Genomic DNA, 27,057 nt, shown 5'->3' with positions numbered 1-27,057 from the left:
CAGCAATACGAAATATAATCTTTCCTCCGCCTGTCCTTCCCGCGACGCCAGACTCTCACGATGTCCTCTTCCAACTCTGCGTCGTCGTCCTCCAGCAGTTACCTTGAGCAGACTGTCTCTATGCTCAGTACTGTTGGCGCGTACATGCGGCTACCAGCCATAGCCTCTACGGTATGGCCATTCCCGCCTCCTCGTCCTACGGACTGCCCATCTTTTCTCACCGATACTTCAATCTTCCAGTCTGCTACCCCTCCTCTTGGGCCCTCACCCGAGACGGTGCCTCAATCGCCATCCTAGTGCTTGGAGCTAATCATCTTCTCTTCCGTACAGGGCGTCGCGGCTGTCTTGACCACCCTCCTTTACTTCAAGCAAAAGTATGTCCTTCCCACAACCTCGACTGTCCATGTGACGCACCTCTTCGACCCGACCCCACAGCCAAGCTAACCATCTTGTGCGCACCAGGGCTTTGATCTACCCTTCGCATATGCCCCCGAACTCCCGTACCGAAGTCCCACGACCCTCGCAATACGGAATCAAGGATTTCGAAGAGCTGGTCATCCCGACAAACGACGGCGAAAAACTTTCCGCCTTCTACATCCGCGGCCCGCGCGGTGGGAACAACTCCAATGTCACCATCCTAATGTTTCATGGCAACGCCGGCAATATCGGTCACCGCCTACCCATTGCTCGCATGCTGATCAACTTTATCGGCTGCAATGTTTTTATGCTCGAGTACCGCGGCTACGGTCTTTCCACCGGCGAGCCTGACGAGTCCGGCCTTTTCCTCGACGCCCAGACGGCGCTCGACTACCTGCGTTCCCGCGCAGAGACGAGCAATCATAAGCTGATTGTCTACGGCCAGAGTCTGGGCGGCGCCGTCGCCGTCAAGCTCGTTTCTAAGAACCAAAAGGATGGCGATATTGCGGGTCTGATCTTGGAGAATACGTTCCTCTCCATGCGCAAGCTTATCCCCTCCGTTCTCCCCCCGGCCAAGTACTTGACACTATTGTGCCACCAAGTTTGGCCGAGCGAAACGGTGATCCCGAACATCACTTCGGTGCCGATCCTGTTTCTTTCCGGTCTGCAGGACGAGATTGTCCCGTAAGTTCGCCACGTCTACTGTTCCCCTACTTTCCAGCGGATATGATGATCTGAAGTCACCACCCACAAAATATGAATCCTTCGGGATGCTTGATTTGAACTTTCGACGAGAGTCTGATATTTGGCTGTCTACAACCTTGTCTTGTTGTCTTGGATGTCATCGTTCTTAGGCTAACACACATGTCTCAGACCTCGTCACATGCGCCAGCTCTACGAGCTATCCACTGCGCCCACAAAAATCTGGAAACCCCTGCCGGCGGGCGACCACAACTCCAGTGTGCTAGAGGAGGGTTACTTCGAGGCGATATCCGACTTCCTGGCCAACGTGACCGGCGTCGTCAGCAAAGAGGAGAAGCAGCGCTTGTAGGAAGAGTATCTCGAAGAGGAGAAGCAGTTCAGACGGCACGTCGCCCAGATACTGCAACTCGAGGCGAGCCAAGACTCCGTCTTCTCGATCGTCTCGAGACGCTTCCGCTACTGCGACTGGGACGAGGACGTGAAGCCCAAAGCTTGAGCTCCAAGGCCGATGACGAACAAGCTTGGCGCGGCAGGGGCCAGAGGACAAGACCATGGAGGACCTACGATGCCTCCCACCTAATAATAACCATCAAGATGGTCCCTAGAATGATACCCCCCGGCGCCTGATGGGCCGGGATGCTACAGCATGACTTAGACGTAGCATTTAATTAATGAAGCAACGAATATGGCAACATCTTCTTTCCAATACTCTGAGCTTGCAGTGAGGCGATGTTTCTAGACATACGGCACGGGTGCGTGGGGCTGAGGCCAAGCCGCGTAGACACATCATCACGGCCGCGGCTGTGCGCCTTCTGCAGTCATAATCTGAACTCATCATTTACACAGATCAACCGTGTCCCTCGGTATCTCGCTACAACGCGATTAAACAGAACCGTTAATCCCAAGAACTCGTCGTTAACCGGCGTCAGAGACATCAAACCCGGGAAACCCCTGTCTCCATCACAGTCGAGGATCCCATGCCCTCGCGACAAGATCGCGGAGAGCAGGGTTCACAGCCCGTGATCGTATTCTGACGTGGCCAGCCAGCTTGTCCTCCGGCCCAGAATATGCAAGACATCGCGGGGATGGGGGTTATTGATGGGAGACGACTGTGGCGAGGTGATTGTGGGAAGACGCGGGGCGTGAGGATCGAATGATGGAAGATGTGGAAGAGGTAGTTGAGTGAAGTGTCTGTCATTTGCAAGTTAGAAAACGGTTCATGAGAATTATGGCAATGCTTTGAAGTTCCTCAGTCTGCTACTTTTGATCCAAGTCTAACGACTTTGATTACTACGTGCCCAACTCCTTTCTCGGAGCTGTCTATAACCATGTTCGCCATTCTGGGCATCTATCTATGCGTCCCGTAGGATCCAAAAGCTTATCTCTGCGTTCTCTCGTCAAAAAAGGATGCAGCGGCGGGGAGACAACGCAGCGTGAACGCAAGCCCTGCTCCTTGTCCCAGACTCCCCAACTTCCTTGGCCGAGGCGGATCGTCGATCACCTCGCCTCACTCACTCGTCCTCGGCGGCCGCCTCCCAGTCATCCGCCACGGAGTCCTCGACGACCTTCTTGCGCGCCAGCTTGGAGAAGCTGACGAAGCCGCTGGTGGAGCGCGTCTCGGCGGGCTTGGCCGGCGCGAACGCCCTACGCTGCGCGGCGGCGCGCCCGACGACGGCGTTCCAGCCCCCGGCGCCGGCACCGGCGGCGGCGCCCTCGCGGCGGAGGACGTTGAGGTTGGCGTCGGCGTTGACGAGGATGGCGGAGGCGGCGAGGCCTTCTTTCGTGATGGTGCGGGTGACGAGGGGTTTGAGGGACGCGAGGGAGGACTCGATCGCCGAGGGGGTCGTGCCCCACGACGTCACGGGGACGGCGCGGATGAGGATCTCGTCGGAGGGGAGGAAGGAGGTGGTGAAGGAGAGGGTGTTGTGCGCCTTGAGGTGGGAGGCGAGGGCGGATTCGACCTCGTCGATGGTCAGGCCGAAGCGCGGGGCCGTGAGGAGGAGGGCGTTGAAGGGTTCCGGGGCGGCGGAGGCGTTTGCGGAGGAGGAGGGTGCCGGGGCGGATTTGGCGGCGTCGGAGCGGATCTTGACACAATGCGCGAGCGTCTTCTTCGGGGCGGAGACGAAACGGGGGGTCTTGAAGACGGAGACGTGGCGGTGCGGTTCCGGGTCCTGGCTCTCCGAGTCGAAGCCGAAGTCCGCTGCGAGGTTGTGGAGGAACGCACGCTGGGCTTTGGGCATGGGCTTGAAGCGGAGGCGCTTCTCGGAGGGCTCGGAGGCGAAGACGCGGAACTCGCGCTCCTGGGTCTGGACCCAGTTCAGGGAGAGATCGCGGAAGAGCTTGAGGGTGGTGTCGGAGTAGGGAACGTGGTCATCGGTGTGGTCCGGGTCGACGTTGAGGGCGGCGGCGAGACGTTGGTTGCGTTGCAGCCGGAGGCACTCGTCGTCGCACTTGAGTACGTCACGTTCTGGTGTTGGGTTGGTTTTCGTGGCGAGGCATTTCACTTCCTTCTTGCGGTTTTGGCAATCGCAAGTGATGAAGGTCTTGCTCTGGCACGGGCGGTCTTCTTTGCACTCTGTAGACATTGTTAGGCGGTGATTACAGAGATTTGTGAGGAGGGACGTACGATAAGGGGCGTGGCACACGTCCTGGCAGGAGTGCTCACACGACTTGCGTGTTTTGCCGCAAGGTTGAGCGCAGTGCGAACCCGGGATCTCTGCGTCCTCGCATTCCCCAGGGCGATGGCATTCCTTCCTGCAAGTATGGGTGCTGGTATAGTGTCAGTGTAAGCTCGTTTCGTTCCATATCTCCTTTACTTACCCGCACTTGAGTTTCTTGCCACAAGGAAGACCGCAACGAGTCTCCTCCAACCAGCAAGGCCTATTCTTCATTCGCTGCTTTCCGCAGATACAGGCCTTCTCGACGAGGAATGGACACTTCGGGCACGGAACGTCGTCAGGATGGCAATTGTGCTTGATCGAAGGATGGCCGCAAGGCGGCGCTCTCGTGCAGTCGAAACGACACTCAGGAGGTCGTGTACCACAGGGCTGAGGCGGCTGAAGGACGGTTCTGCCGCATGCGCAACTGATCTCCTCAAAGACAGCTTCAAGACAACTGGGACAGGGGCCAGAGTGGCAGATCTGAGAACACTGATGCGTACCGCACTTCAGCGTTCTTCCACAGACGCGCACACAGATGTGCTCTGCCTCCACCTCTTCCGCAGCCTGTTGCCTGTGCTTCCTTTTGGCAGCCTGCCGCTCGATAGCTCTCTTCTCTCCGGGGCAGCAATGTTCGCCGCACTTGTGGCGGCCACAGTTGAGCTGCGCCTGGCATACCTTCATGCACATGGGCGTCGCGATGTCGCCCTGGTGACAGAGGGAAGAACTGGTAGTCCGGCCACAACGGCATGTTATGTCCATCTTCTGGAAGCACGGGTTGCAGGGACCGGTGTGGCAGGTGTCTATGCACTTATGGCCGCATACCAATGTCTTGCCGCAGGTCTTCTTGCAGTGCGGAATCTTGTCCTCGCAAGATTGTCTCGGCTGGTCGAGTAGCTCTCCCAGCGGTGTCTTGCCACATGGGCAGTCCAAGACGACATCGGGAGAGAACGGGCAGTGTGCTGAGACTTCGTCTTGAGGATGGCAACTCTTCTCGCACTCGTGAATACCACAGTCATATTTCCTTCCGCAGTTCGCGCCGCAATCGAAGGAGCCATCAAACCAGCTTTCCTCGGAAACGTCTTCGGAATCCACGCTGGAGACTTGGCCGTGGTTGAATGACATCTCTAGATCGCCTCGTCGGTCGCATGGTATCTCTTTGTGCTCCTTTCCGCAGTAGCATCTTGCCTGCATAGGCACTTCGCAGCTACCGCACAAGCCAGGGTGACACGGTGTTGCGCAGAAGTGCTCGCCGCATGGCAGCATGTCCCCGCAAATCTCCTTGCAACTCCATCCACTTCCATAGTCGGTCTCGCTGCATCTCTTCGTAACTTCGTGCTTGCCGCAAAAGCACGATTGCGTCGGGCCCATCAAAGTACAAGGCGGGCATGGTCCGGCGTGGCATTCTAGTGAACATGGATGCGGGCATGTCGATCTCGGCTTTGAGCAAGTCTGTCCGCAAGAGTGAGGGGGCAAGCCTGGAACGTTTCTAGGGTTGATGTCTTTGCCACACCAACAGTGATATGAGGTGGGCTCCTCGGTTAGGTTAGAATTGCAACCTGGACAGCGCCAGGAGTGAGTATCGTCGTCCTTCTTCAGCTGGCTTGTGTACCACTTCTTAACACAAGACAAGTGAAGCACCGTCCAGCACAACGTGCATGACCAAACTCGAGAAGGGCGCAATACTTCGCTAGAGCAAATTACACACTCGTACTGGCCGTGGCTGATGTCCTCGTGAATACGCGTGGGCAAGTCCGCAGCCGTAGACTTTGGTGCCGAGGGATATTGAGGCTTCTTCTGCTTAGGAGTGGGTGCGCTTTATTGCGTTAGTGTCACGAACACAACGAGGTGGCGAATACTAAACTTACGCTCTCTGAGGAACGGGCTGTCCAGGAACAAAATCCGGGGCGTCTGCACTCAGACCGGCCACGGCATTTTCGTCAGCGTTGGCGTTCGTCGTCAAACGACCACCAAACGTCCGTTGCGTTCCCGGTACCGCTGCTGCGACTCCGGAGCCACCGCGGCCCCCAGCACCCCGTCGACCACCTCGTGAGCCACCACGGCCTCTGCCTCTTCTCCCCGATCCATGCTGGTTCTCTTGGGGTGCTGGTGACGGAGCCGCCTCGGGGGCTGCCGCCTGACTCTGAGTTTGATTCTGGTTCTGGTGCTGGGGCTGATCAGCGGCATTCCTGCCACCGCCTCGCCGACCACCACCGCCAGAACCTCGATCTCCTCTCCCTCTCCCAGGTCTACCTCTCCGTCCCCCTCTGGTTGACGAACTCGCTTGAGTCTGCGTCTGCGTCTGAGACTGAGAACCTCCACCTTCAGACATGACTGGATCGCTGGCCGTCGTGGTCGTTTGCTGCTGAAAAGAGAAAATGGTGACTGCGCTTTTTGAAATACAGCGACTTCGTACGGGTGCCAGGAACGGGCGGCGAATCAGATAGCAACGGTTCTCTCAAAGAGTGAATGTGAAAGAGAGCAAAAAGTGAATTGAGCAAGACCTCAGGCTTCCTTTCACCTGAGAGCCAGGGAGGCGACTTTTATGAAGATTATGGAAACACCCTACAACGGATGGAAGTTCCCTTTGGGGGCGGTTTTCGACGGCCCAGACTGAATCTGTCGTCCGTCCGGTGGGACCCGCTAAAATTTTGGTACCCGGACTTTCTACCTCCAGAGCGTGGCAAGTGCTCGCTGTGGCCGCTACGGCTGACAAAACAGCAGGACCTTCGCCTGCAGAAAAAGCCCAGGCCAGTCACTATGAGTCACCAAGTGTAGATGGAGGCTTAGCCGTTCTTGCTGCAGTTTCCTGCCGCCAATTCCATATTGGTACAACAAGTTTGACTCAACAGCTGCTTTGTACAGTCATATGCACCAAAGCCATTTCCAGGAACAATTGGAGGGCCCGTTGCATCATTTGTTTGGCCCGCTAGACCTCGTTTCGTCGCAAATTTGTGAATGGAGGGGTTGTTGTGAAGTTTGGCCTCAGTGGATGCGTCACTTTACGCTTGCAGCTTGCAGATGCCGCCGGCTAACGAGACCAGGAGTCCCGATGTTCGCCCTCCAAAGAGGATTAGCCAATTGCTTGAATACCTGAAACCTTGCCCATCTCAGTTCCAATCCAAAAAACGACTCGTCGGTTTTTTCGCGATGGCCTCGACGAACATCGCGAAAAGCGTCAGAGGCGACTGCTTCGCGTCGCTACAAGGGCGGTGAATTGCACGGCATGGTACGAAGAAGCGCCGATGGTTTAGTGGTAAAATTCTCCGTTGCCACCTAGCAACGTCGGGGAGCCGGGGGTTCGATTCCCCCTCGGCGCAACTTTTTGGCATCTGGCATCACGATGCGCTGTTCAGTCGCCTTTTTGCCGTTTTACGCTGTGTTTTAGATGTGTGATGTAAGTGAGATGTTACTCTTGCGTTAAATCGGCTCCCTAACCCATCTGCGCGGGTGTGTACGTCCTTGGCGCCACGCACGAAGGTATCGAACTCGCGGCAGCTACCCCTAGATGATAACGCCAGATGGTTCTAGGGCCACCTGTGGTCAGGAATAAGATGCCGACTTAAAATCGCACTGGTTTATTGTGGTATAGAGTGCGTCAGTCAACTAAAAAAAAACCTGATGCTCGTCCTCCTTCAAAGAAAGAATCAGAAGCAAGATATCAAAACAGACGGATGTTGTGACCCTGGCACTCTGAAAAGGTCAGCCCTCCTCCGTCAGAACGCAAGAAACCGAAAGTCCAATAATCATCAAGTCCCATCCACCACTGAAAGTAATAATGCAAAAGGTCGGCCCTCAGTCAGAAAAAGGGTAAGGAAACGCTAAAGCCACGAAGTATCATCCACCACCAATGGTCTCTTTTCCTAAACTGTTATGCTGAAATTGGTCAGCCAGTATTCATGTGCTGTCCGAAGTAAAGGCGAAACTCACTCATAGAAAGACGTTCAGAGGCCTGTGAGTATTTGGCCTCCGAGTAGCCCTCGAATACCTCCTCCTTGTCAATGTCTTTACAGAGGTCGAGGCTGAGTTCGATGTGCTTGAGCTTGCCGACCAGGTCGGAATTTTTACTGGCTTCCATAGACAGGTTGGTGACAGTATAAGCGCAGCCGGGCTCAAGCGAGAGCCGCAGAGTCGTTCTCATATAGTGCACGATGTACTGGGTGTTATGGCGACGGATGGTCTCGACTTGGCCTCGGTCCCATTTGGTCGCACAGTCCTTTTGCGCCTGCCGGAGGCTGCGGCCGTCCAGGAGGGTGTAGGTGATGCCATCCGGGAAGTAGTTGTCCTGACTGTCGATGACCCGGAAAATCAGGTCCTGCATGGCCTAGTCGTGCTCGACCTTGATGTAAACGGGGGCGCCCCGGGCTCTGTGGTAAGGGATGGGACTCATGTTACCCCCAGCTTTGTGCGCCTGCTCAGCGTCCTGGTCCAGAGTTCCAACTTGGACCCTGTACCGGTAAATTGGAAGGATGGGAGGATCGATTATGAGTTCCAGCCATCGGAGAACACCTTCGACCAGACGTGCTTGCTGGCCTCTTCCCGCTTCTCGTTTGTGTCGAGTGGCTTCTCTCGGTTGAAAAAGTTCAGAAGCGGAAGCCAATCATCAACGATGTTTTTCTGCTCGGCGGTAAGATCGGTGTACTGGGCGACAGGGGAAGCCATGATGATAGTTGTTTGGTGATGGGACCGGTTAGTGAAGAATAGGTGTTGAATGTTGATTGGCGATGATGTTGTTAAGTGAAGAGTTGAAGGTGGTCTGGATTTACACGTTGGCTGCAGGTGTGAGAAGAAAACAGTTATGGGCAAAAGCAGAAGCGGATAGTAGCGAGATACCACTGAATACAGGAGGAAGGAGCAGGGCGACTGAGCGGGCAAGTAGGTTAGGGGGTGAAAGTGAGGTATTGGGAACAGGGCAAGTGCTGTTGAATGACTGTGCGTTGGATACCTATTTGTGTCTTTCCTGGTTTGAACACCGTACGCATCCAAAACGCTGTATCGGTGGTGAAGCAATCCAGAAACATCAAGTGGTAAAAGTGCCTTTTTTCACATCACTCGGTCTTCTTCCCTCCACGGGAGAGCTTAGTATAGATATACATAGGCTGGCCACCCTCATAATACATATTAATACACTGTCATGCCTTCAGGCGTCCTAGTCACTCTCCTCATCATCAGTCTCAACCTTCTTCTTCTTCCCTCTCGCGGGAGCCTTCTTCGCCCCCTTCGTCCCCTTCTTAGAATCCTTGGCGGCCTTACGGTCGACCTGCTCCTGGATCTTACTCCTCTCACTCGCACCCTGCGTCTGCAGCTCCTCCTGGAGCTCCTTGAACTCGGCGCTTTCCGCGTCCATGCCAATCAGACGCTCAAGCAGCTTGATCTCGTCTGCCCACACCTTCTTGTCCTCGATCGTCTTGCCATTGGCGTCCTTACGGTCAATGGGCGTCTCGAGGACCATCGGCATGTCCTGGAACAGCTCGGTGTTGACCAGTGAATGGAAAGCGCGCAGGCCGAGGAAGCCCGTACCGATGTTGGCGTGGAGGTCGCGGTGCGAGGCGAAGGGCGCCTTGCTGTCGTTGACTGGTCTTCGTTAGTTGCTTGCTTGCCACCAAGCCATTAAACAAAATAGAGCAGGACTTACGATGGAATGCTTTGAGGTACTTGTTGCCGACAACCTCATCGAACTCCTTCATAGTCTCCTCGAACTTCTCTGGCGTACGCAAATCGTATCCCGCGGCGAACGCATGACAAGTGTCGATGCAAACGCCAACTCTCTCCTTGTCTTCAACCTTGTCGATAATCTCCTTCAGATCCTCGAACTTCGTACCAATGACATTGCCAGCGCCAGCCATGTTCTCCAGTACTGTGATCACACTTTTCGTCGCCTTGTGCGCAGCATTCAACTGTGCTGCGATCCTGCCGCACGCCTCCTCCCTGGCCTCTCCGCCCGTGTTGCCGGGATGAAAGTTGTACAACCTCACGCCAAGCTGGTCGCACCGGTGGAGGTCGTCGAGGAAGCTGGTGTATGCTTGCTTCGCCTTGGTCGCATCCGCCTGCGCGAGATTGACCAGGTATGAGCCGTGCGGGAGGACATGCGCAGCGGCGTCGTAGGAGTGTTCTTTCGCAAGAGACACGAATTGTGTCTTGGAGTCGGCGGCGAGGGGCGGGTTTTCCCATTTGCGTTGGGATTTCAGGAAGAGCGCAAAGGAGTTGGCACCGATATTAAGGGCGTTCTGAATCGAGTTTTGCACACCTGAAGGTAAGCAGTCAGTGATGGTGACTTGAAAGGCGGCATATCATATGCGACCTACCTCCTGCACCGCTCACATGGGCGCCGATGTACATCGCCTTCTTCAGCGATGACACCGCCGTCCGGTCGGCGATCGGCATGTCGTCTTCCTTCTTCGCCTTGCCCTTGGCGGCGGTCTTTCTCTTCTTGGCGGGCTTCTCTTCTTCCTCTGCGCAGCTGCCGCACTCCTCGTGCTCGTCGTCGGACTCGACCTTGCGCTTCGGCGCGGGTTTGGAGGCGGTGGTTGTTTTGGTTTTTGTGACGGCAACGGTCGCGCTCTTTGACCCGTTCGCCTTCGTAGTGATCTTCTCCTCGACCTTGGTCTCGACTACCGGTTGCGCCTTCCTGCGAGCAGACGTGCGAGCAGACGTGCGAGGAGGCATTTTCTTCTCGTTGTTATTAGGGGAAAATGACGTATCGTGGTTAGAAAAGACCGAAACGCGCAATTGGATTTAGCAAAGGTCGTGGGGGTGGGCTGTCATGTGGCTCGAGAAGTTGAAGGTATCGGCAGGTAGAAATTGAGATAATGACGTTAAAAGTCGACGCGTCACACGCGATTGGGTTTCGCGACATCATGTGACCTCAATTAAACAGGCGGCCCAAGCTCCTTCTCGTCTTCTACGCCCACGTTCCTCCTGCCGGCAGAAGCGCAGCTAGTAACCACGAGGTCATGCATAATGAAGTTCCAAGATGCGAGGGCGTTTCACGAATTCGGACGTTCATTGTCTTGATTCGCCAAATACTCGACTGAAAGCAATTACATGATACCTCTCTATCCAGGCTGCAAATTTCCTAGTCTTATTTCACCTTTTTGATCCTAAGTGACGCCAAAATTCAAAATACTAAGACAAAGTCCCTTTTGCGCAGTTCCCCGCCAGCAGATGTGAGCCACACGTCGTGTACCAAAGCCAAAATGAATCCATCCCATATTGTGCCACTCAACATAGCCTAGGCAATGAACTGAAGCTCGGCCTTGCGCTCGGGCGCGAACTGGTCCTTGTACGTGTCCCAGATCTTCTGCAGCTCGGCGATGTACAGCTCGTGCAGACGGTCAATCTCCTCCTGGGACGGCTGTGCTGAGGGAGGTGTGGTGACCTTGATAGGCTTTCCAACGACAATGTTGAGAGGTCTGCGGTAGGGCATCATACCCACATCGTAGTTGAGGATGCCACGTCCGTGAAGCGCAGGGAGGGTAAACTTGAAAACGCGGAGGACGAACATCTGGAAGTTGTGAACCCAGGGGTGGGTTTTCGGGCTCAGCTGGTCGTAAAGATCGTTCTCGCCGAATCCCAAGACAGGTACTAGATCAGCTCCGGTTCTCAGAGCCATCTTAATGAAACCCTTGCGGCCCTTCAGGATCAGTCTGAGAGTTCCCGGTTGAGCTTCAAGAGACTCCCTGGCGCCGCCAACAACAATTGTGACAGCACGGCCCATTCCCTCGCCGTTGCGACCACCCTTGCTCAGCGTGTTCCAGATCGATTCCTTAGAAACGGATCGGACGCCCATGGCCAAGATGTAGTCGCGGTAAAGCGGGATGCGAAAGTTGTTGTCCAAAGTCAGCAAAGAGTTGGTGATACCCGGGAACTGCTCATCAAATCCAAGTGCGTTCGTTCCGAAGGCGGCAAAGGCACCGTGCGAGATGATTCCGTGCGGATGGTAGCCGAAAATATACTTCCTGGTTGGTGGCAGGTCATGAGTCTTGTGAAGCTCAGCCGGGTAGTACTCTGCGAACAATTTCCAGATGTAACGGGATCTTAGCCACTCCGATCGATATTTGAGGGTACCATCAGATGCGACACTGGATAGTGAAAGATGAATCAGGTATGGGACCAGCAGGGGCCACGTGAAAGGAATGGCGGCGAGGAAGAAGAAGATCGAGACGAATGTGAGAATGGAGAGGCCGTGAAACAGAACAGCGCCTGTCTGCAGTCGGCGAGTGAAGGGCACTTGCAGTGGTGCAAACCGAATCCCGCCGGCCTTCCATCCGTATCGATGACTGTTTCTTCTGCCGTATTCCGCGAGTGACAGGCGCGGGTAGTCGTTGTCATCCATGCTCTTGACCTCGGTCGACTCGGACTTGTCGGCGTCAAAGCCGTCAACCAGCGTCTCGTCGGCGGTGCCCTCGCTTCCGAAGCTCTTGTCGGCATCTGGAGAATGTCCGTTGCTTTCTTCCTCGACATGGTTCTTCACAACGTTGGCGAACGTAGCCTTTCGATCGTCTCGGTTCTGCTTCTTGGGAGTCTCATCGTGATTCTGGGTTGAGACGTGAGTACGTGATCCGACAGAGTTCTCGATGTTTGCTTACGGGAGTCTTGTCCTCCTGCTTCTCGACAATTGGTTTTTCGACGTTTGGTTCTGGGGAGCCGTTCGAGGATGCTGCTGGCCCAAGCTCTGGAGCTTCTGCAACCACGTTAACCTTCCGATTCCCAGACTCTGCCGGCTGCGATGCAGGCTGCGATACTGGCTGCGATGCCAGTTGGGGATTGCTTGGCTTCCGGTCAGCCTGCCTCTTGGACGGTGACTTGGACCGAGCCGCCTTCTTGTTCTTAGGCATCGCTGATTATTGTTGTATCGATGGCAGGCGCGTTTTCGTTCGCCCACAAGCAATGGCCAGCAGTGTGTCAAGGCATATGTTGCGGAGGAGGGATGTTTATGTAGAAGTTCCCTTACCTGGAATGACAGCCACCTTCCCCGTGTCCCCAAAGTTAGACATGGCTGTGTCGGCGTCGGATGGCGACAGGGCCGGACCTCGGACGGGCGTGTGGTCGAAGGCGTGAGCTAAGCAAGTAGCTCAAGGGACGAGAACGCGCAGGGCGCCGGCGTCTGTAGACAGAGTCGGTCGACTTCTAGCGGGAAACCCACGGCCTGCGTCGAGTAAGGGGTGATGGTTTGACCAGCAGCAATCGGAAACTTTAGGCGCACAGGGTCCGAAGTCTAAGAGGGAGCGGTCGAGGAATGCACAAAGAACAAGGGCGGGAATGGTTGTGCGTGCTGCGCAGCGGTGGTGGTGAGTAGAGTTGCGAAGAGTTCAGGCTGGCTGCTTGCGCCGGACGCTGATGCTTGACGCAGTAGGAGTGGAGGAGCGACAGGTGCAGAGGTGCAGCTGCCCTGGCCGTGGTCCCCCGGAGCTGCCGCCAATGACGATGACGTGAGGACCCACATGCCGAGTTGCGGCTGCGAACAGTGCAGGGTTAGTATCTGCATAATGCGTGCATAAATGCATAACCTTTACATAAGGTGCCCTGACGCGTATCGAGAAGGAGGCCCAGAGCTGGATGCCACGAGCTTCTATCCGCATTTGCATGTGATTGTATGACTTTTTTCTGATGTTTGCTCTCACGATTCCTCCTACCCTTGCTACGAGACCTTCCACCATCAGCCTGCAGGATTCCATGCATTTCATCGGCCAATCTCTATCTCAACCTGCCGGATGTTTCCCAGCGGCATTGCACTAGCTTTGGTGTTCAGCTCAGAGCTAGACCTCGAAGCAACTTCCCCAAAGATCGCCGTGATTGTCTCGTAATAGCGTCGTTGAGCTGTTGGTCTGAGACTTGCGCAGGTTGCGAAGGTCTTAGCTTAGGATAATGTCGATCCCCTTCGTTGCCTGCCCAGTCACGCCAGTCCAGGACCAGAAGCTCCCATATCCTCGAGTTTTCATCAACCCACCTAGCGGTTCCTGGACCAGGATTGAATCTCTAGCATGTGACAGCTTTCCAGGAGCTTCTCGTGCCCTGTCTGTCCCCATAATCGCCAGCCAGCTCCAACCAAGTCCATCCCACCATATGTACGGCATTGCTCCAGTAGCAAGTGGCGCCACTTTAGCCATTCTGAACATCTTGTCTTGTCTCTTGAACTTGTTCCATTCCAGAGACTGAGTTGAGTTTCGTTGAATAGGGCATTCAATCAAAGTTCGGAACTGAAATTCAATTCCTCTGACAGCTCTCAGTCAAACCTCTTCAGTAACATTCATAGCTAATTGATGTATGAAATTTGCACTGTCCAGGTAGCGGAGCAAAACGCCAGAAAACACAGTGAATGCGGGGACTTGCGAACAGTACGTTCAATGTGATTTGCCCCTCACTCAGTCAACTTCAAATTTTCAGAAGATGAACCCCACCATCATCTCATCCCACCATTCACCCCGCCGACGTCACAGAAGTCATCGCCGGACCATAACCGCTTGCATCAACAAAGTACTTCAATATGGCCAAAGCAAAGAAGGGCAAGAGCGACGAGAAGGCGGCAAAGGCAGTACGTCTCCCAACACTTCCAACATCTACATAATGTTGCCTGACATGGACATGGAGTAGGCCGCAAAGAAAGCCAAGCAGGCCAACAAGGGTGAAAAGAAGGCCAAGACCAAGGCCGCGAAACTTGAGGGTAGCGACGCTGAGGATGTCGATCTTGAGCAAGTGCTCGAGGAGTACAGAAGACAGCAGGAGCAGTTCCTCAAGATCACCGAAACCGTGGCTGAGGGACCTCCGAAGCCCCGTTCTGCATCTACAATCCTCGCTTCTCCGTGCGACCGCAACAACCTGCTGCTTTTCGGCGGCGAGTATTTCAACGGTGCCCTGGCTCAGTTCTTCAACGACCTGCACATCTACTACATTGACCGCGATGAGTGGAGGACCGTAACGTCGCCCAACGCACCTCTTCCTCGCTCTGGCCATGCGTGGACTCGGGCGTCCAACCCGAACCATGTTTACCTGTTTGGCGGAGAGTTCTCCTCGCCGAAGCAGGGCACTTTCCACCACTACTCTGACTTTTGGCGCTTGGAGCCTGCCACGAGAGAATGGACAAAGATCGAGTGTAAGGGCAAGACACCTCCGGCGAGAAGTGGTCATCGCATGACGTACTGGAAGCAGTATATCATTTTGTTTGGCGGCTTCCAAGACACGTCAAACCAGACCAAGTATCTGGCCGACTTGTGGATCTTTGATACCCAGAACTTCTCGTGGTTCAGCCCGGTTCTGCCCCCAGCTCAGCTTAAGCCTGACCCGAGATCGTCCTTTACACTTCTCCCTCATGAAGGAGGAGCTGTTCTTTACGGAGGTTACTCTAGAGTCAAGGCTACCGTGGCAGCGAACAAGCAGGCCAAGGGATCTGCACAGGGGCAGAGAAACATCTTGAAGCCCATGGTGCACGATGACTGCTTCTTCCTGAGAATGTCTCCGCCTGCTGAAGGCGCCCCTGCGAATGCACCTCCCGTGGTCCGATGGGAACGTCGCAAGAAGCCAGCCAATGCCCCTAACCCCAAGCGCGCAGGTGCCACCATGACTTGGCACAAGGGCCGTGGTATCATGTTTGGTGGTGTGCACGACGTTGAGCAGAGCGAAGAAGGCATGGACAGCGAGTTCTTCAGGGAGCTGTTTGCGTGGAACATTGAGCGGAACCGCTTTTTCCCGCTGACTCTCCGCAAGGCCCGTCAGCAGAAGAAGGCAGCTCCCGCCGAGCAGCGCGGTGGACGTCGTAACAGAGCTCAGGATCGCGAGGAAGAGCTTCTTCGGCAACTAGCTGCTTTGGAAACGGGCAAGTCGCTGGAGGACGCCGAGGATATGGAGCTTGACAAGAAGGAAGAGCCAGAAGAGGACGTGAAGCCTGTGAGGGAGATGCCCATGACTATGGAGTTGCCTCATATGCGATTCAACGCGCAATTGGCCGTGCAAGATGACGTGCTTTACATTTACGGCGGCACCTTTGAGCAGAAGGACCGCGAGTTCACCTTCGACGACCTCTACGCGGTGGATCTCGGAAAGATGGATGGTTGCAAAGAAATCTTCAACAGACCTGTTGAGGACTGGATCGTACGCAGACACTATGTCCCTGACAACGTTAACTCGCTAACACAGAGACAGGATTCTGAGGACGAGGACGATGAAGACGATGACGATGACGAGGATGACGAAGACGACGAGGAGGATGAGGATGTCGAGATGGAGGAAGAGGAGAAGCCTCGGATGCACACCGAGAGCAAGCGCAAGAAGAAGGTTGACGAGTCGTCCGTTGCCGGCTCCGAGACGACTGCGGCTACGTCTACGACTGAGGATGACGACACGGAGACCACAGAGACGGTGGATGACGGTCTTCCCCACCCGAGAGTAAGTTTGCCATTTGGAGCCCCTAATTCTGAGCAATTTCTGATAGCCACTTAGCCGTTCGAGTCGAGACGCGACTTCTTCGTTCGCACCACAGCCGAGTGGCAGGAGATCCTTATGACCAACCTGCGCTGGAAGAACATCCAGCCGGAAACGCTCACCATCAAGGAAATCAAAGCAAAGGCCTTCGAGCTCAGCGAAGAGAAGTGGTGGGATTGCAGAGAGGAGATCACAGCGTTGGAAGAGGAGCAGGAGGCTGCTGGTATCCAAGAGGTTGTATCTCTTGCCGAAAGAGGCGATGCGGCGGCTGGTGGTGCGAGAAGACGATGATTTGTCCATTTGGGCGACAAGGAGACAAGGAGACTTTTTGGCAATATTTTCTGCTATAGAATACGTCAATCTGAAAACAGTGGTTGTCATTTTGTATGGTCCTCAGGACCTTCCTAAGCTTCGAAGTCAGGCACGTGACCCCACTAATATCTTTCGATTCCGTTCCGCACGTTTGGCAGGCAACAACACCGTCCGTCACCATCCTAATCCTAAACTTGACCAACTCCATCAGACTAATTCGAACGACCACCTGAGAACGAGTATTACATTGTCAGTTCGTGCGTTTACGGGATACAAAAGTTCTGTCGTTCCTTCACCTGTACTTTTCACTATGCCGATCGGCATCCAGCGGCTCAATGCGAAGCGATCGCAACCGAACGACCGCATCATCTTCATCAAACCACTGAAAGGCCGCGATGAAAAAGTCGCACAAGACTTTCTGGAGAGAATAGCAGCACAATGCTGTAAGTGTTGCAGCTTTGAGGTGTTAAGAGACTCGGCTGATCAAACACAGTGCCAGTTATGAGAGAAAATCATCTTTCGGTGATGTCACTAGAGGAGTACGAGCCGAACCCTGAGTTCGTGGGCAGAAACTTTAACGCCGGAGAGATCGTGCAGCTTGTACTCAAATCGCGGTCAGGCAGATGGCTGCCATTCGAATATGTGCAGATGGTGATGATGCACGAGTACGTGAGATGTCGCGATCTGCCAAGTTACGACTCTGACTTTGACGTAGGCTGGCGCACTGTAAGCAAATGAACCACTCGAGAGCGTTCTGGGCGGTGAGGAATCAATACGCCGAGCAGATGAGAGGCCTCTGGCAGCGAGGGTACACCGGCGACGGCATTTGGGGTCGAGGTACCCTGCTACAGACAGGCCAATTCCAGAACAACGTTGCGCTGCCCGGAGAACCCCTTCCAGAGCACCTTTGTGGCGGAACATATCGGTCGCGCGGCCGCAAGAGAAAGGCCAAGCCAAAGCTGTCCTACAAAGAACAGAAGGAGCGTCGGATTCTGAAGAAGTTCGGTGCTAATGGAGTCGCCCTGGGCGCAGACGAAGAAACCAAGGTCAAACTAGAGGGCGGCAAGCGCACGCAGGCAAAGCCTCGAGTAGCTGGGAGCGCAAGAGGTCGCGAACTGCGGGCAGCCGCAGCGCTCGCTCGCTTCGACCAGAAGAAGGAGCCGGAGGAGGATATCAAGTTCGAGCCGAAGGATGAAGACAGCACCGAGAGCGAGTACGAAGATGATCCGGTGGATATCAAGGCGGAAGACGCAGTCGACATTGATGGAAAGCGGATTCTCGATGGCAAGGGCCGCGGCATGATCAAGGTCTGCGAAGACGAGAATCCAGACGACCAGGATGCTCAGAACGAACTACAAGAGCTGCGTGCTTCGGTTAAGCAGTGGCGACAAACACATCTCAACTTCAAACGCGAGAACGAGCCCTCAGCATCGACATCCCGGGACGCACCAAAGAAGGAGCTGCAAGAGAAAAAGCCGGCTACTACAGGTCGTCCATCGAAGCAACCATCGCCGCCCAGAGTGAAAGTCAAGAAGGAAGAGGATGACGAAGTACAGGAGGTGCCAATCTCTGCCATCGCAACTGCAGCCTCCATCAAGACAGAAGCACAAGACGGACCTCAAACAATTCCAGATCACCGTCCAACGTCGCCCCCGCGCGCGGCACCACGCTCGGGCGACAGTGGGTCGACGCCCTCGAACATCACGACGTCGTCGATACCGGCAACAACGCTGCCGGCTGAAGTCAGTTGTGGAGTCTGCTCCTTTGCGAACCCAGGCCTCGCGATAACGTGCGCGGTGTGCTCCCACGTGCTGGACCCGGCAAGCGTGCCGAACGCCTGGCGATGCCGGAGCGCAGCGTGCCAGGGGAGCCAGTATCTCAACCCCGGCGATTTTGGGGTCTGCGGAGTCTGCGGCCAGAGCAAAAAGCAAGACTGAATCATCACACGAACATCATCGATTCCGCCCTACGGAGCACGGAAAGGTGACAAATTCTCTGTCTGTGCATAGAGAAGATTTTGCTTTTCTCAACATAGAACTTGCAAGAAAGATTACTGCCAGGATGGGAGAAAGAAAAGTCATGAGGTATGAGGCTATGAGCGCATGTTAATATCGTCCCTTGCTGCAACTGACTAAGGGAGCGGGTCATAGGGCTCGTTTCTTGGCAACGCGACGACGGGTCGTCGATGGGGTTCGGCTTTTGCGGTAGATTATTTCCTGTTATTCTGGGAAACGGACTCCCCCCTTCCCAAATGTTTGCGAAAGTTGTCACCAAATAGTGCAATCAAGAGAGAACATTCAGCCCCGAGTATTTTAGGTTCGCATGTCAACTCGTCAAGTAAAGTTTGGGCTGGCCCGGTGGAACCGTCCGCAGTCCGGGTTCGCCTAGGCAACCCCGGCATCGAGAGGGGTCAGCTTAATCAGGACGAAACATGGAGAAGAAAAAGGGAACCGCGACCCAAAGCCGATCGATGGAGCAAGGGCGTCCGAAGTGGGCTGTTGTGAGATGGCGACGGACATTGTTCTCTCGCAAGCCGGTACGAAAAGTGCCTTGTTTGCGGACCTCATCTTACACACAGATACAAATTTTCGAGCCAAGAAGGAGAGGTTCCAAGAAATCAAAGAGAAACAAGAATTTGGGTGTTCGGAGGGAGTAATGTGCGGGATCGTCACGGCCAAGATGCTCCTCCTGTCACGGCTGTTGCTGCGATTACCACTTGTTTGCGCCTCTCTGGTCAGACTTGGCGAGCAAACTCTTGCAGCTTGGTCCCAAGGTTCGCTACGGAGTAAAGTGTCTGATAAACGAACATTGCCGAGCTTGGGACATGCCAGAGGAGGGGATATTACGTGATTTACTCGCAGACTTCAGCCGGGTTGTCACAGATGGATTGCACTCTGTGCCTATTCTCGGGGATCTGTCTATATCACGACGCATCCTATTGACAAGCCACTGGCTTATCAGCCGCTCAGCCCAGCCAACCATTCCACGTCTTCAATAACGGCGTCAAAGCAGAGAGGAGAGCCGATTCGTTTTCCGTCACCTCCTCGCACTTCGGTCCCTCTTTCACCGGCAAGCAACACACGACGTCAACGAGAACATTCACCCGAATGAGGGAGGTCGATGCCATTGGACTATCTTCCGTCCCGGGCCAAACACACGACTGCGGTAGGTGGTATTCTCTTCTCGAAAGTCGCTACCGCCGGGCTGCTAATACTAGCACGGGTGTGGAGATTCGCGGGAATACCGGGATGCGGGGACCCACGTCGCTCGAGTTTCAGAAGACTTAAAATGGCACCTTTTCGTCTGAACCGACAGCGAAGGCCGACCTGGGGGGCCCTGTTTCACCTTGCGACTCCGGATGAGCGCCCCCGATGTCGAATTGGCCCGCCTGTACGGCGCTGGCGATGGCGATGCTTGCAATTGATCACCGAAACTTGTTCCTTTCCATCAATAATCACCTTTTGCAACTCCCGAGTGTCGTGCTCGCACCCGGCTAAGTTCGTCACCGGTCCCCCATACCCATACCAATGCCGTTGAATCTATCAAGACTCGAAGTCGTCCTCCCCTCCCCCTGCAACCCGCACCAGTATCGAACCTCATGCGCCGAGAGCACCAGCCCAGCGCCAACCGACGATCCGAGGGGCGGGAGACGCTTCACCCCTGACCTGGCCTAGCCGCAGTTGGGGACTTGGCAGGTTTCCTTCACCAGCCAAGCGCGACTGTGACTTGTCCGAGGCCTAGTCTTCTGGTCTAAACTAAGGTTAATGGCAACAAGCAGTGGTCGACCCTGTCTGCCAAAAGAGACAGGTCGTGAACTTGACGCTGCACCAAGCCACCGCTTGCCCTGCATCCCATCTCCACCCCTTCGCAGAGAACGAAGGAAGTAAAGGTAGGGAACGTGTCGTCAGAAGGCCGATCCCCGCGCGGTTCGATTTCTCCGTTGGGTCCTTCCTTTTCTCTTCCTTGCCAGGCGTTGCAGCGCGCCTTCAACGGCAGGTAAGGTAGCCAAAGTACCTCACATACCTTGCAGTATCTGTCAGCAGTTGCAACATGACAATATCCGTCTGCAATTGGGGCTCCATCCAAGAGGATCCCATCCCACCACCCCTTCATTGCCGAACATGGAGAAGGCCTGGTCAGAGTCAGAGCTTGGTTGGCAAACGGGAAAAAGCCATCGGCTCAGCCCAGGTTGGTGTGAGCGGGAAGGACTTTTTGATGATTGTGGTGTTACAACCTACCACATCCTACTTAGTGGCTTGCCTTTCCTGCTTCATGTAATCCTTCCTTCCTGCCCCCTTCCTCTCTCTCCTTCTTTCCTTCCAGCTTGAATTGTTTCTTGTTTTTCCAGCCCTTTTCCACATTCTTTCCAAACACGCAAACGACAGTCTGTTGACCGTCACTTCCCTTCTTTTTTCCACCTCTTTACCCTTTGACGATCTGTGATCCGTTTCCATTCTTTCCCCTTGAGAGGTTGACCTGTTTTTCTTCTCGACGCCAAACAACAACGACATCTCTGTCTGTACCACGATCTCGAGTCTTTCGGCCCTTCTCGATCAGCCAGTTGTTGTTCGTCACACGTGAAGCCCAGTACTCGTAGAGGAATATCACCGAGTCCCGATCCACGAAACGAAACGATCTCGAGAGAAGACTTCCAGAACCGGTGGCTTGAAAAGTTCGAGAACGATTCCAAGACCACTTACACGCCAACGATCATCACCACACACAAAAAAGACAGCAACCATGTTCACCATGCTCGTCCACACCTTCGTCCTCCTCCTCACGGCCACTGCTGCCCTCGCCGCCCCGGCTGCTCACCGTCACTGGCCGCGCTTCACGGTTCCCCAGCAGCACTTCGAGGTTCTCAGCATGCGCGCCCAGGTTGACGTGAACCCGTCCGCGGTGCTGGAGGCGACCTGCATCGACCGCAATGCGTATGTCAACACTCTATTTCACTTACACCCTATCACCAATCAAAATTCCCCTCAACCACTTCCCTTCATACGATGAACACCATAACTATATAAGACCTAAAGACTAACACACATCAGCCACCTCGTCTTCCACGACACCAACAGCGCCGAGCTCGCCATCTGCGGCGGCATCTCCGGCTCTGTCTCCGCCTGCCAGGGCAATCCATCCACAACCATTGGCCAGTCCGGCTCCGCGCGCTTCACCCTCAAGCCCACCACCGCCGGCGCCACCATCAACATCTCCAAGAACAAGTGGGAGCAGTGCGTCCGCGCCGCTCGCGACAAGTGCCCCACCGGCAGCATGCGCGCGGTCTGCTCCGGCGGCGCGACGTCCGGCGACGTCGAGTTCACCCTCGAGGGCTTGCCTCCGTCGAACGAGCTGTGAGATGCTCTTTGACACGCTCAAAAAACTAGTTGGCGGTGGATGAGGGGGTGTAACTGCAGGCGTGTATTTTCTTCTGTTACGAAACTTTTCTTTCTTTCTCGGGGGATTTCTTTGGTTAGGAATTTCTCTCGCTGGCATACTTTTTGTGTCCGGCTTTACGGAGTGGGGAGGAAGACTTGATGGAGGATTCAATGACCGGAGTCGACCGAGCGGATGCGAGGTGAACTTCGGCAGTATATATTAAGGACGCGGCGAGCGTTCCGCATGTACACAGTCTTGGCGGACTTTTGATGAACAATCCACAGGCTTCTCATGCCGTACAATTCATTCCAATTCTCAAAAAAGTTCAAGGGTATCATAACGCCTGCCCACCTTACGTGCTCTAAATCTGTGACATGACCACAACCGTTCATACTTTTACGATTTTTTGGGCAATGCTCAATAGCCGTATCTCGTTGCGCACTCCTCGCGATGCGTCTCCAGACAATCCAGCGCGCAGACCCTCGTCCCGCACTTCATACACTTGACCCGGCCCCAGTACCCGCACACCTCGCAGAACGTCCGCGTCGGGTACCTCGTGTCCTCGTCGGCCCACTCGGCCCTCGCGTCCCAGAAGCTCAGCATCGGCTGCCGCAGCAGCCACCGCAGCTCCTCGTCAGTCGGCGGCTCCGGCACCCTGGACGCTAGCAGCGGGTCGTCGTCGCCCGGGTGCGCGGGCGGCGGGGGCTTGTCGTACGGGGCCAGCACGGGTGCGGGGGCCTCCGCGGAGTCTTCTTCGGCGGGGGGCGGCGCGGGCGTCATCTCGACGTCCTCGAGCTCCGCCGCGGCAGAGGGCTTCGGCGTCGAGGTCTTGGAGCGCTTCGCCGCCGCGTTGCGCTTGGTGTGCTGGTTCGGGTGCGGGGCGGGCGCGTTCTCGGCGTGGGAGAGGAGCGCGAGGTGGTCGTCGAGGTGGTTGTGGAACGTCTTTTGGGACTGGAGGATTTTGCGGACGTTGGGGGTGCTTTTCGTCTGGGCTATTTCGATTGTCAATATCAACCCATCCTTTGCGCGACGCACACGGAACTCAACAACTCACCTCTACCGCCCTTGGCCGGTACGGGGATCGACGCGTCCCGGCCGCAGTCCTTGTCGAGCGCCTCGAGCTCCTTCCGGATCTTGGCCTCCTGCCTGACGCTCAGGTCCGAGGCGGAGGGGTTGGCCTTGTTGCGCGCGGCGCGTTTCCGGTTCGCGGGCTGGAGGGCGGCAGCGGCCGGGTTGACGCCCGTGTCGGGGACGTAGGCCCATCCCGGGGCGGAGGTGCGTTTCGCGCTGGCGAGTTCGTAGACGCCGAAGTTGTTCATTTTTTTTTTGTGGTGTTGGTGTTGGAAAGTGTCTTGGGAGGTGGATGGACGTCACAGATGGTCCTTGAGCTTGAACTTTTTTTGTGACGAATCAGATGCGAGGAGATGCTGACTGGGGGAATTTGGACCAATGAGGTGCGGTTGGCGACACCTTCACGGCTAGGAGCTCTCTAAGATGGGAAGCAGCAACAATAGCTTGGAAAACTGAGGAAGCTCGAGTAAGTTGCAATTAATGTGCCAATACCTCCAAAACCGCTGATTCCGACGTCACCATGGTCTTCCCTTGCCTCAGAAGCCGACCAATGCCGGGAGGACCACTGGACGTTGTAAGAGAGCCGCGTTCCCGAACCCCCCCTTCAGTGGATCATGAAGCCACGCCCGTAGCACCTCACCCTGGACACAAATCCCCCAGAAGCCAGCGCAGCCCCCCCTAAGAGCCGTTCGACCTCCAATTTCTGACCAATTGGGTGTGCCCAATGGCTTCCCGGCTAATCCCGCCGAGCCGGCGGCGCTGGCGGAGGGCAACGGTACCTGAGGTAATGGATGGGCCACCCGCAGGCCAAGCCAAAGCAGCGCACGCCGCAGTCAAACGTTGCCGACCAGGAGCGAGCTATTGTGTCGCCGCCTTCGCCCGAATTAAACCACCTCCATCGCCAAACCGATTTTTGGTCAACGCATCCCATCCCATCCGACCTCCACCACCCGAACCCCTTTGTCAGAGAGCGTGTGCTCATTTTTCATTTCAAAACCCCCATCTCGAGCGACCACCCACTGGTCGACCCCTACGAAACACCTCTCTCCTCTCCCTCCGACGACCACCCCCAAAAAACGATCACAATGGCCTCCCGCGTCCTCTCCCGCGCGCTCCCCCGCGCCTCCGGCATGCCCGTCCGCGCCGCCCGCTCCTTCCAGACCTCCTCCGCCCTGCGCGACGCCGTCGCCGCTCCCCTGCCGGCCCGCAAACCCGTCGGCGCTTTCCGTGGAGGGTGAGTCTCTCTCTCTCTCCCCCCCCCCCCGTCACCACTCCGGGCGTAGCTTCCTGGTCCCTACGTCATGTCTCCGGGCCCCAAGTCAATCGACCTCACGTGCCGTCCTTCGAGGAGGAACACGACTGCCCACGACTATACAATTGTGTCTTGAGAGCAACCTATTCTGACCATAAGCGCAGTCTCTTCGGCTTCTTCCTCGGCAGCTCCCTCGCCGGCGCCGGCGTCTACTCGTACCTCATCCAAGAATACAAGACCTCGAACGAGCTCCTGACGGAGGATATCTACGTGCGTCTTTGCATCTGATATAATCTTCTCCGGACACCCCCCCTCGGCTTTCTATGACTCGATGATGCCTCCTCGTGTTCTTCTCTTTTGTCTTTTTTCTTTCTTTCTTCTTCTCTTCGAGGGTTAGAGAGGGGGGGCCGCCGATTACATTCTTCTTGCACTTCTGCAGAAACCATTTTCATATTCTCTTAGTAGACTGCCCTTCCAGCGCGGCGCATTCTTGTCTTTTTTATCTCTAATAATCTCTCCCTCTTCCCTGTCATCATACAGGACCCGGACTTGAGGAGCAAACAAGGCTGACCAACTCTCGTGTACCACAGGCACTCCAGAACGCCGTCCAGCGCGTGACCAACTACGTCCAGGCATTGGAGGAGAAGATGGACGCCATCGAGCGCAAGAGGAAATAAGCGGTCACACCCTTTTATTCACCTGGAGAAAAAAAAGGAGACGTAAGGAAGGATGGATGGGGGTGGACGGATAACGTTGTGGTAATTGCAGCGCGGAGGGTTTTGAGGGGGCGAAACAGGACAGCAAAAAATACAACAGCAGCAGCAGCAGCACAATGGTCACGAACGAACGTCCCAAACAAACATATTCTTCTTTGTTCCTTCCGAGTCGCAAGAGTGGTTTGGTGGTTCTTGGTGATGTTGGTTGAGATGCGTGATGGTTGAGGGGGGAGGGGGATGTGTGTATACCAAGGATGTAACAACTGTGTGTATACCAAGGATGTAACAACATACGTGAGTGGAGAGGGACAGAGAATATCATGAATTGCATACCCGAGGTTGGCGATTATGTACTGCGTGGTGCCATGATCTGGTTCCGGAGTTCTCAAAGGATATCCATGAGAAGGTTGCTGCGTACAACCCATCTGGCGCTCGACCAAAGAGTCCCCCAGATGTGCGCCTACTTATACTGCGATATTCTTACTGGGATGTACAAAGTCTACTGGGAAAACGTCCCATAGGGCTCAGTATTCGTGATGAACGGAGACGCACACGACGATATGCTCATCCGCGTACTGTTGGCAGAAGCTTTGGTTCACTGGGAGCAACGTAACTTCCAATCGGCAAGTGTCACTCAAGGGAAACCGGAGATATGCCGTCTTTCGCTTGCTAAAGACGGAGACGGACACATCCTCGCGAAGACGCAGCCCGCACTGAGGCCCGATTTCGTGAGACTATGCTTCTTGTATGGGAGGACTACTCCGTCGTAGGGGCCAGTTGATCAAGTAAGGCGTAAAGGAAGCCTCTTTTAAGGACATTGGTAACTTGCGTTAGGTCAAGAATGGTTACAGATCAAGGCATTGACGATAGCTCTTTTTCTTCTAGAAAGATCGAAAGCGAGTTACACGGCCGCAGTCTTGTGGTCACATCATTGACGGGAGAGAACGGAATCGGAGACGCGCTGGTGCGAATCAAATCTTCGCCATGTCCACCTTCTGTCACTTTCTCTGTCTGGCTCCATTCTTCGAGTATACACAAGAATACTTGAGGGACGGGAACACGGTCTGCAAATGTTGTTAACTGGAAGACGAGAGAATCGTTCTCACCCCGAGAAAAGACAGCTGCTTCGGTGTTGATGACCAGTTGAGACAATCTACCTTGACTGAGATAGTGCTCAGCTACTGGATCTTTGCTGTAGATTAAGCAATCGGGGACAAACAGGCTGTGATATACTTCTTAGGAAATCCCCTACCTTCCTATTGATAACTTTCCGAGATATGCGCTTGTTTAAATTTCCCCTTCCCTTTTCCTAGTGGATGTTGTTTCTCTGGGACAGCCAGACAGATGCGACCCAGCCACCCGATTGACTCCGTCTTTTAAAGAGATTCTCCAATACTTCAGGGTAGGCAGCTGAAAACATTGTATCGCACATTCCAACAGTCTAGGAGCGCAGTATCGCGTGTCCATTCATTCGTTGAGTGAAATCCGAGGGCAGATCGTAACGAGTCACCACAAACAACATGGTTGTTCGCCGGCGCTATAGCTCTTCATCTTCGTCTCGAGCTTATTCTTCGAGAACTGCTGACGGTGTGAACTACCTGCACGAAGAGTCGAGGTTTTCAAAAAAGCGAGGATATCTTTTCAAGGACCCCGATACATGGGGAGACCTCGCACAGCTACACTCCCGCCGAGGCTCGATTATTTGTCGCAGATGAATGAGGACGGAGATAACTGTGCCTGGGCCGAGTCCTTCCCTTTCACTTCTTCTGCTAATATATACCTCCAGTCCACAGCGATGATCTCGAATCAACAGGCCCTGGGACTGTGTGCTACCCAGAAGCACATCAGCTCGCGCAGTCCCTCATTCGCGCTGAGGGACACTCACCACCAGGATGCAGAAAGTGGAAGCAACTTGCAACATTGCCGAAATTCCCAATATATTCAAAGGTCCTCGTCGTCATCATCTTTCCGGCCCATTCCCTTACAAGCTTCCCGAAGCTTGAGGTCCCATCATCAGATTTTCATGTCTTCAATGGCCGTTGCGATATCATCGGCAGGGGAGGCATTGTCATCAACTGACGTATCTTCGGCGCGGGAGCTTTGGAGTAATCTGACACTGGTGTCCTTCTTCGGCATT

At 55.0% G+C, this 27,057-nt stretch overlaps 9 protein-coding genes across 9 annotated transcripts; 5 read left to right on the top strand and 4 right to left on the bottom strand.

Moving 5' to 3' along the window:
* Positions 1–60: 60 nt before the first annotated feature.
* Positions 61–1,468, top strand: CkaCkLH20_03428 (uncharacterized protein; the record flags this gene model as incomplete). The annotated part of the gene is made up of 4 exons (XM_038886147.1): positions 61–171; positions 331–374; positions 463–1,101; positions 1,291–1,468. 4 exons carry the CDS (start codon positions 61–63, stop codon positions 1,466–1,468), a joined length of 972 nt encoding a protein of 323 aa, XP_038748656.1.
* Positions 1,469–2,630: 1,162 nt separating this feature from the next.
* Positions 2,631–8,438, bottom strand: CkaCkLH20_03427 (NF-X1 type zinc finger; the record flags this gene model as incomplete). Its single annotated transcript, XM_038886146.1, has 9 exons — positions 2,631–3,694; positions 3,746–3,888; positions 3,940–4,484; positions 4,602–5,091; positions 5,491–5,592; positions 5,645–5,777; positions 7,707–8,061; positions 8,116–8,224; positions 8,293–8,438. The coding sequence occupies 9 exons, from the start codon at positions 8,436–8,438 to the stop codon at positions 2,631–2,633; spliced, it is 3,087 nt and encodes a 1,028-aa protein (XP_038748655.1).
* Positions 8,439–8,925: 487 nt separating this feature from the next.
* CkaCkLH20_03426 (uncharacterized protein) lies at positions 8,926–10,442 on the bottom strand (the record flags this gene model as incomplete). Its single annotated transcript, XM_038886145.1, has 3 exons — positions 8,926–9,350; positions 9,412–10,023; positions 10,082–10,442. The coding sequence occupies 3 exons, from the start codon at positions 10,440–10,442 to the stop codon at positions 8,926–8,928; spliced, it is 1,398 nt and encodes a 465-aa protein (XP_038748654.1).
* A 565-nt stretch (positions 10,443–11,007) lies between these two features.
* Positions 11,008–12,613, bottom strand: CkaCkLH20_03425 (uncharacterized protein; the record flags this gene model as incomplete). Its single annotated transcript, XM_038886144.1, has 2 exons — positions 11,008–12,312; positions 12,365–12,613. The coding sequence occupies 2 exons, from the start codon at positions 12,611–12,613 to the stop codon at positions 11,008–11,010; spliced, it is 1,554 nt and encodes a 517-aa protein (XP_038748653.1).
* Positions 12,614–14,262: 1,649 nt separating this feature from the next.
* Positions 14,263–16,484, top strand: CkaCkLH20_03424 (kelch domain-containing protein; the record flags this gene model as incomplete). The annotated part of the gene is made up of 4 exons (XM_038886143.1): positions 14,263–14,310; positions 14,370–15,863; positions 15,915–16,157; positions 16,212–16,484. 4 exons carry the CDS (start codon positions 14,263–14,265, stop codon positions 16,482–16,484), a joined length of 2,058 nt encoding a protein of 685 aa, XP_038748652.1.
* Positions 16,485–16,815: 331 nt separating this feature from the next.
* CkaCkLH20_03423 (wlm domain containing protein) lies at positions 16,816–18,442 on the top strand (the record flags this gene model as incomplete). Its single annotated transcript, XM_038886142.1, has 3 exons — positions 16,816–16,948; positions 16,999–17,170; positions 17,221–18,442. The coding sequence occupies 3 exons, from the start codon at positions 16,816–16,818 to the stop codon at positions 18,440–18,442; spliced, it is 1,527 nt and encodes a 508-aa protein (XP_038748651.1).
* Positions 18,443–21,245: 2,803 nt separating this feature from the next.
* On the top strand, positions 21,246–21,860 carry CkaCkLH20_03422 (uncharacterized protein; the record flags this gene model as incomplete). Its single annotated transcript, XM_038886141.1, has 2 exons — positions 21,246–21,436; positions 21,554–21,860. The coding sequence occupies 2 exons, from the start codon at positions 21,246–21,248 to the stop codon at positions 21,858–21,860; spliced, it is 498 nt and encodes a 165-aa protein (XP_038748650.1).
* A 438-nt stretch (positions 21,861–22,298) lies between these two features.
* Positions 22,299–23,200, bottom strand: CkaCkLH20_03421 (uncharacterized protein; the record flags this gene model as incomplete). Its single annotated transcript, XM_038886140.1, has 2 exons — positions 22,299–22,873; positions 22,936–23,200. 2 exons carry the CDS (start codon positions 23,198–23,200, stop codon positions 22,299–22,301), a joined length of 840 nt encoding a protein of 279 aa, XP_038748649.1.
* Positions 23,201–24,037: 837 nt separating this feature from the next.
* CkaCkLH20_03420 (uncharacterized protein) lies at positions 24,038–24,881 on the top strand (the record flags this gene model as incomplete). Its single annotated transcript, XM_038886139.1, has 3 exons — positions 24,038–24,186; positions 24,369–24,474; positions 24,795–24,881. The coding sequence occupies 3 exons, from the start codon at positions 24,038–24,040 to the stop codon at positions 24,879–24,881; spliced, it is 342 nt and encodes a 113-aa protein (XP_038748648.1).
* Between the last annotated feature and the right edge of the window lie 2,176 nt (positions 24,882–27,057).

The sequence above is a fragment of the Colletotrichum karsti genome, assembly GCF_011947395.1.
Source record: "Colletotrichum karsti strain CkLH20 chromosome Unknown Scaffold8, whole genome shotgun sequence".
Classification (NCBI taxonomy): Eukaryota; Fungi; Ascomycota; class Sordariomycetes; order Glomerellales; family Glomerellaceae; genus Colletotrichum; species Colletotrichum karsti.
This window is presented reverse-complemented; position numbering and strand designations above follow the sequence as displayed.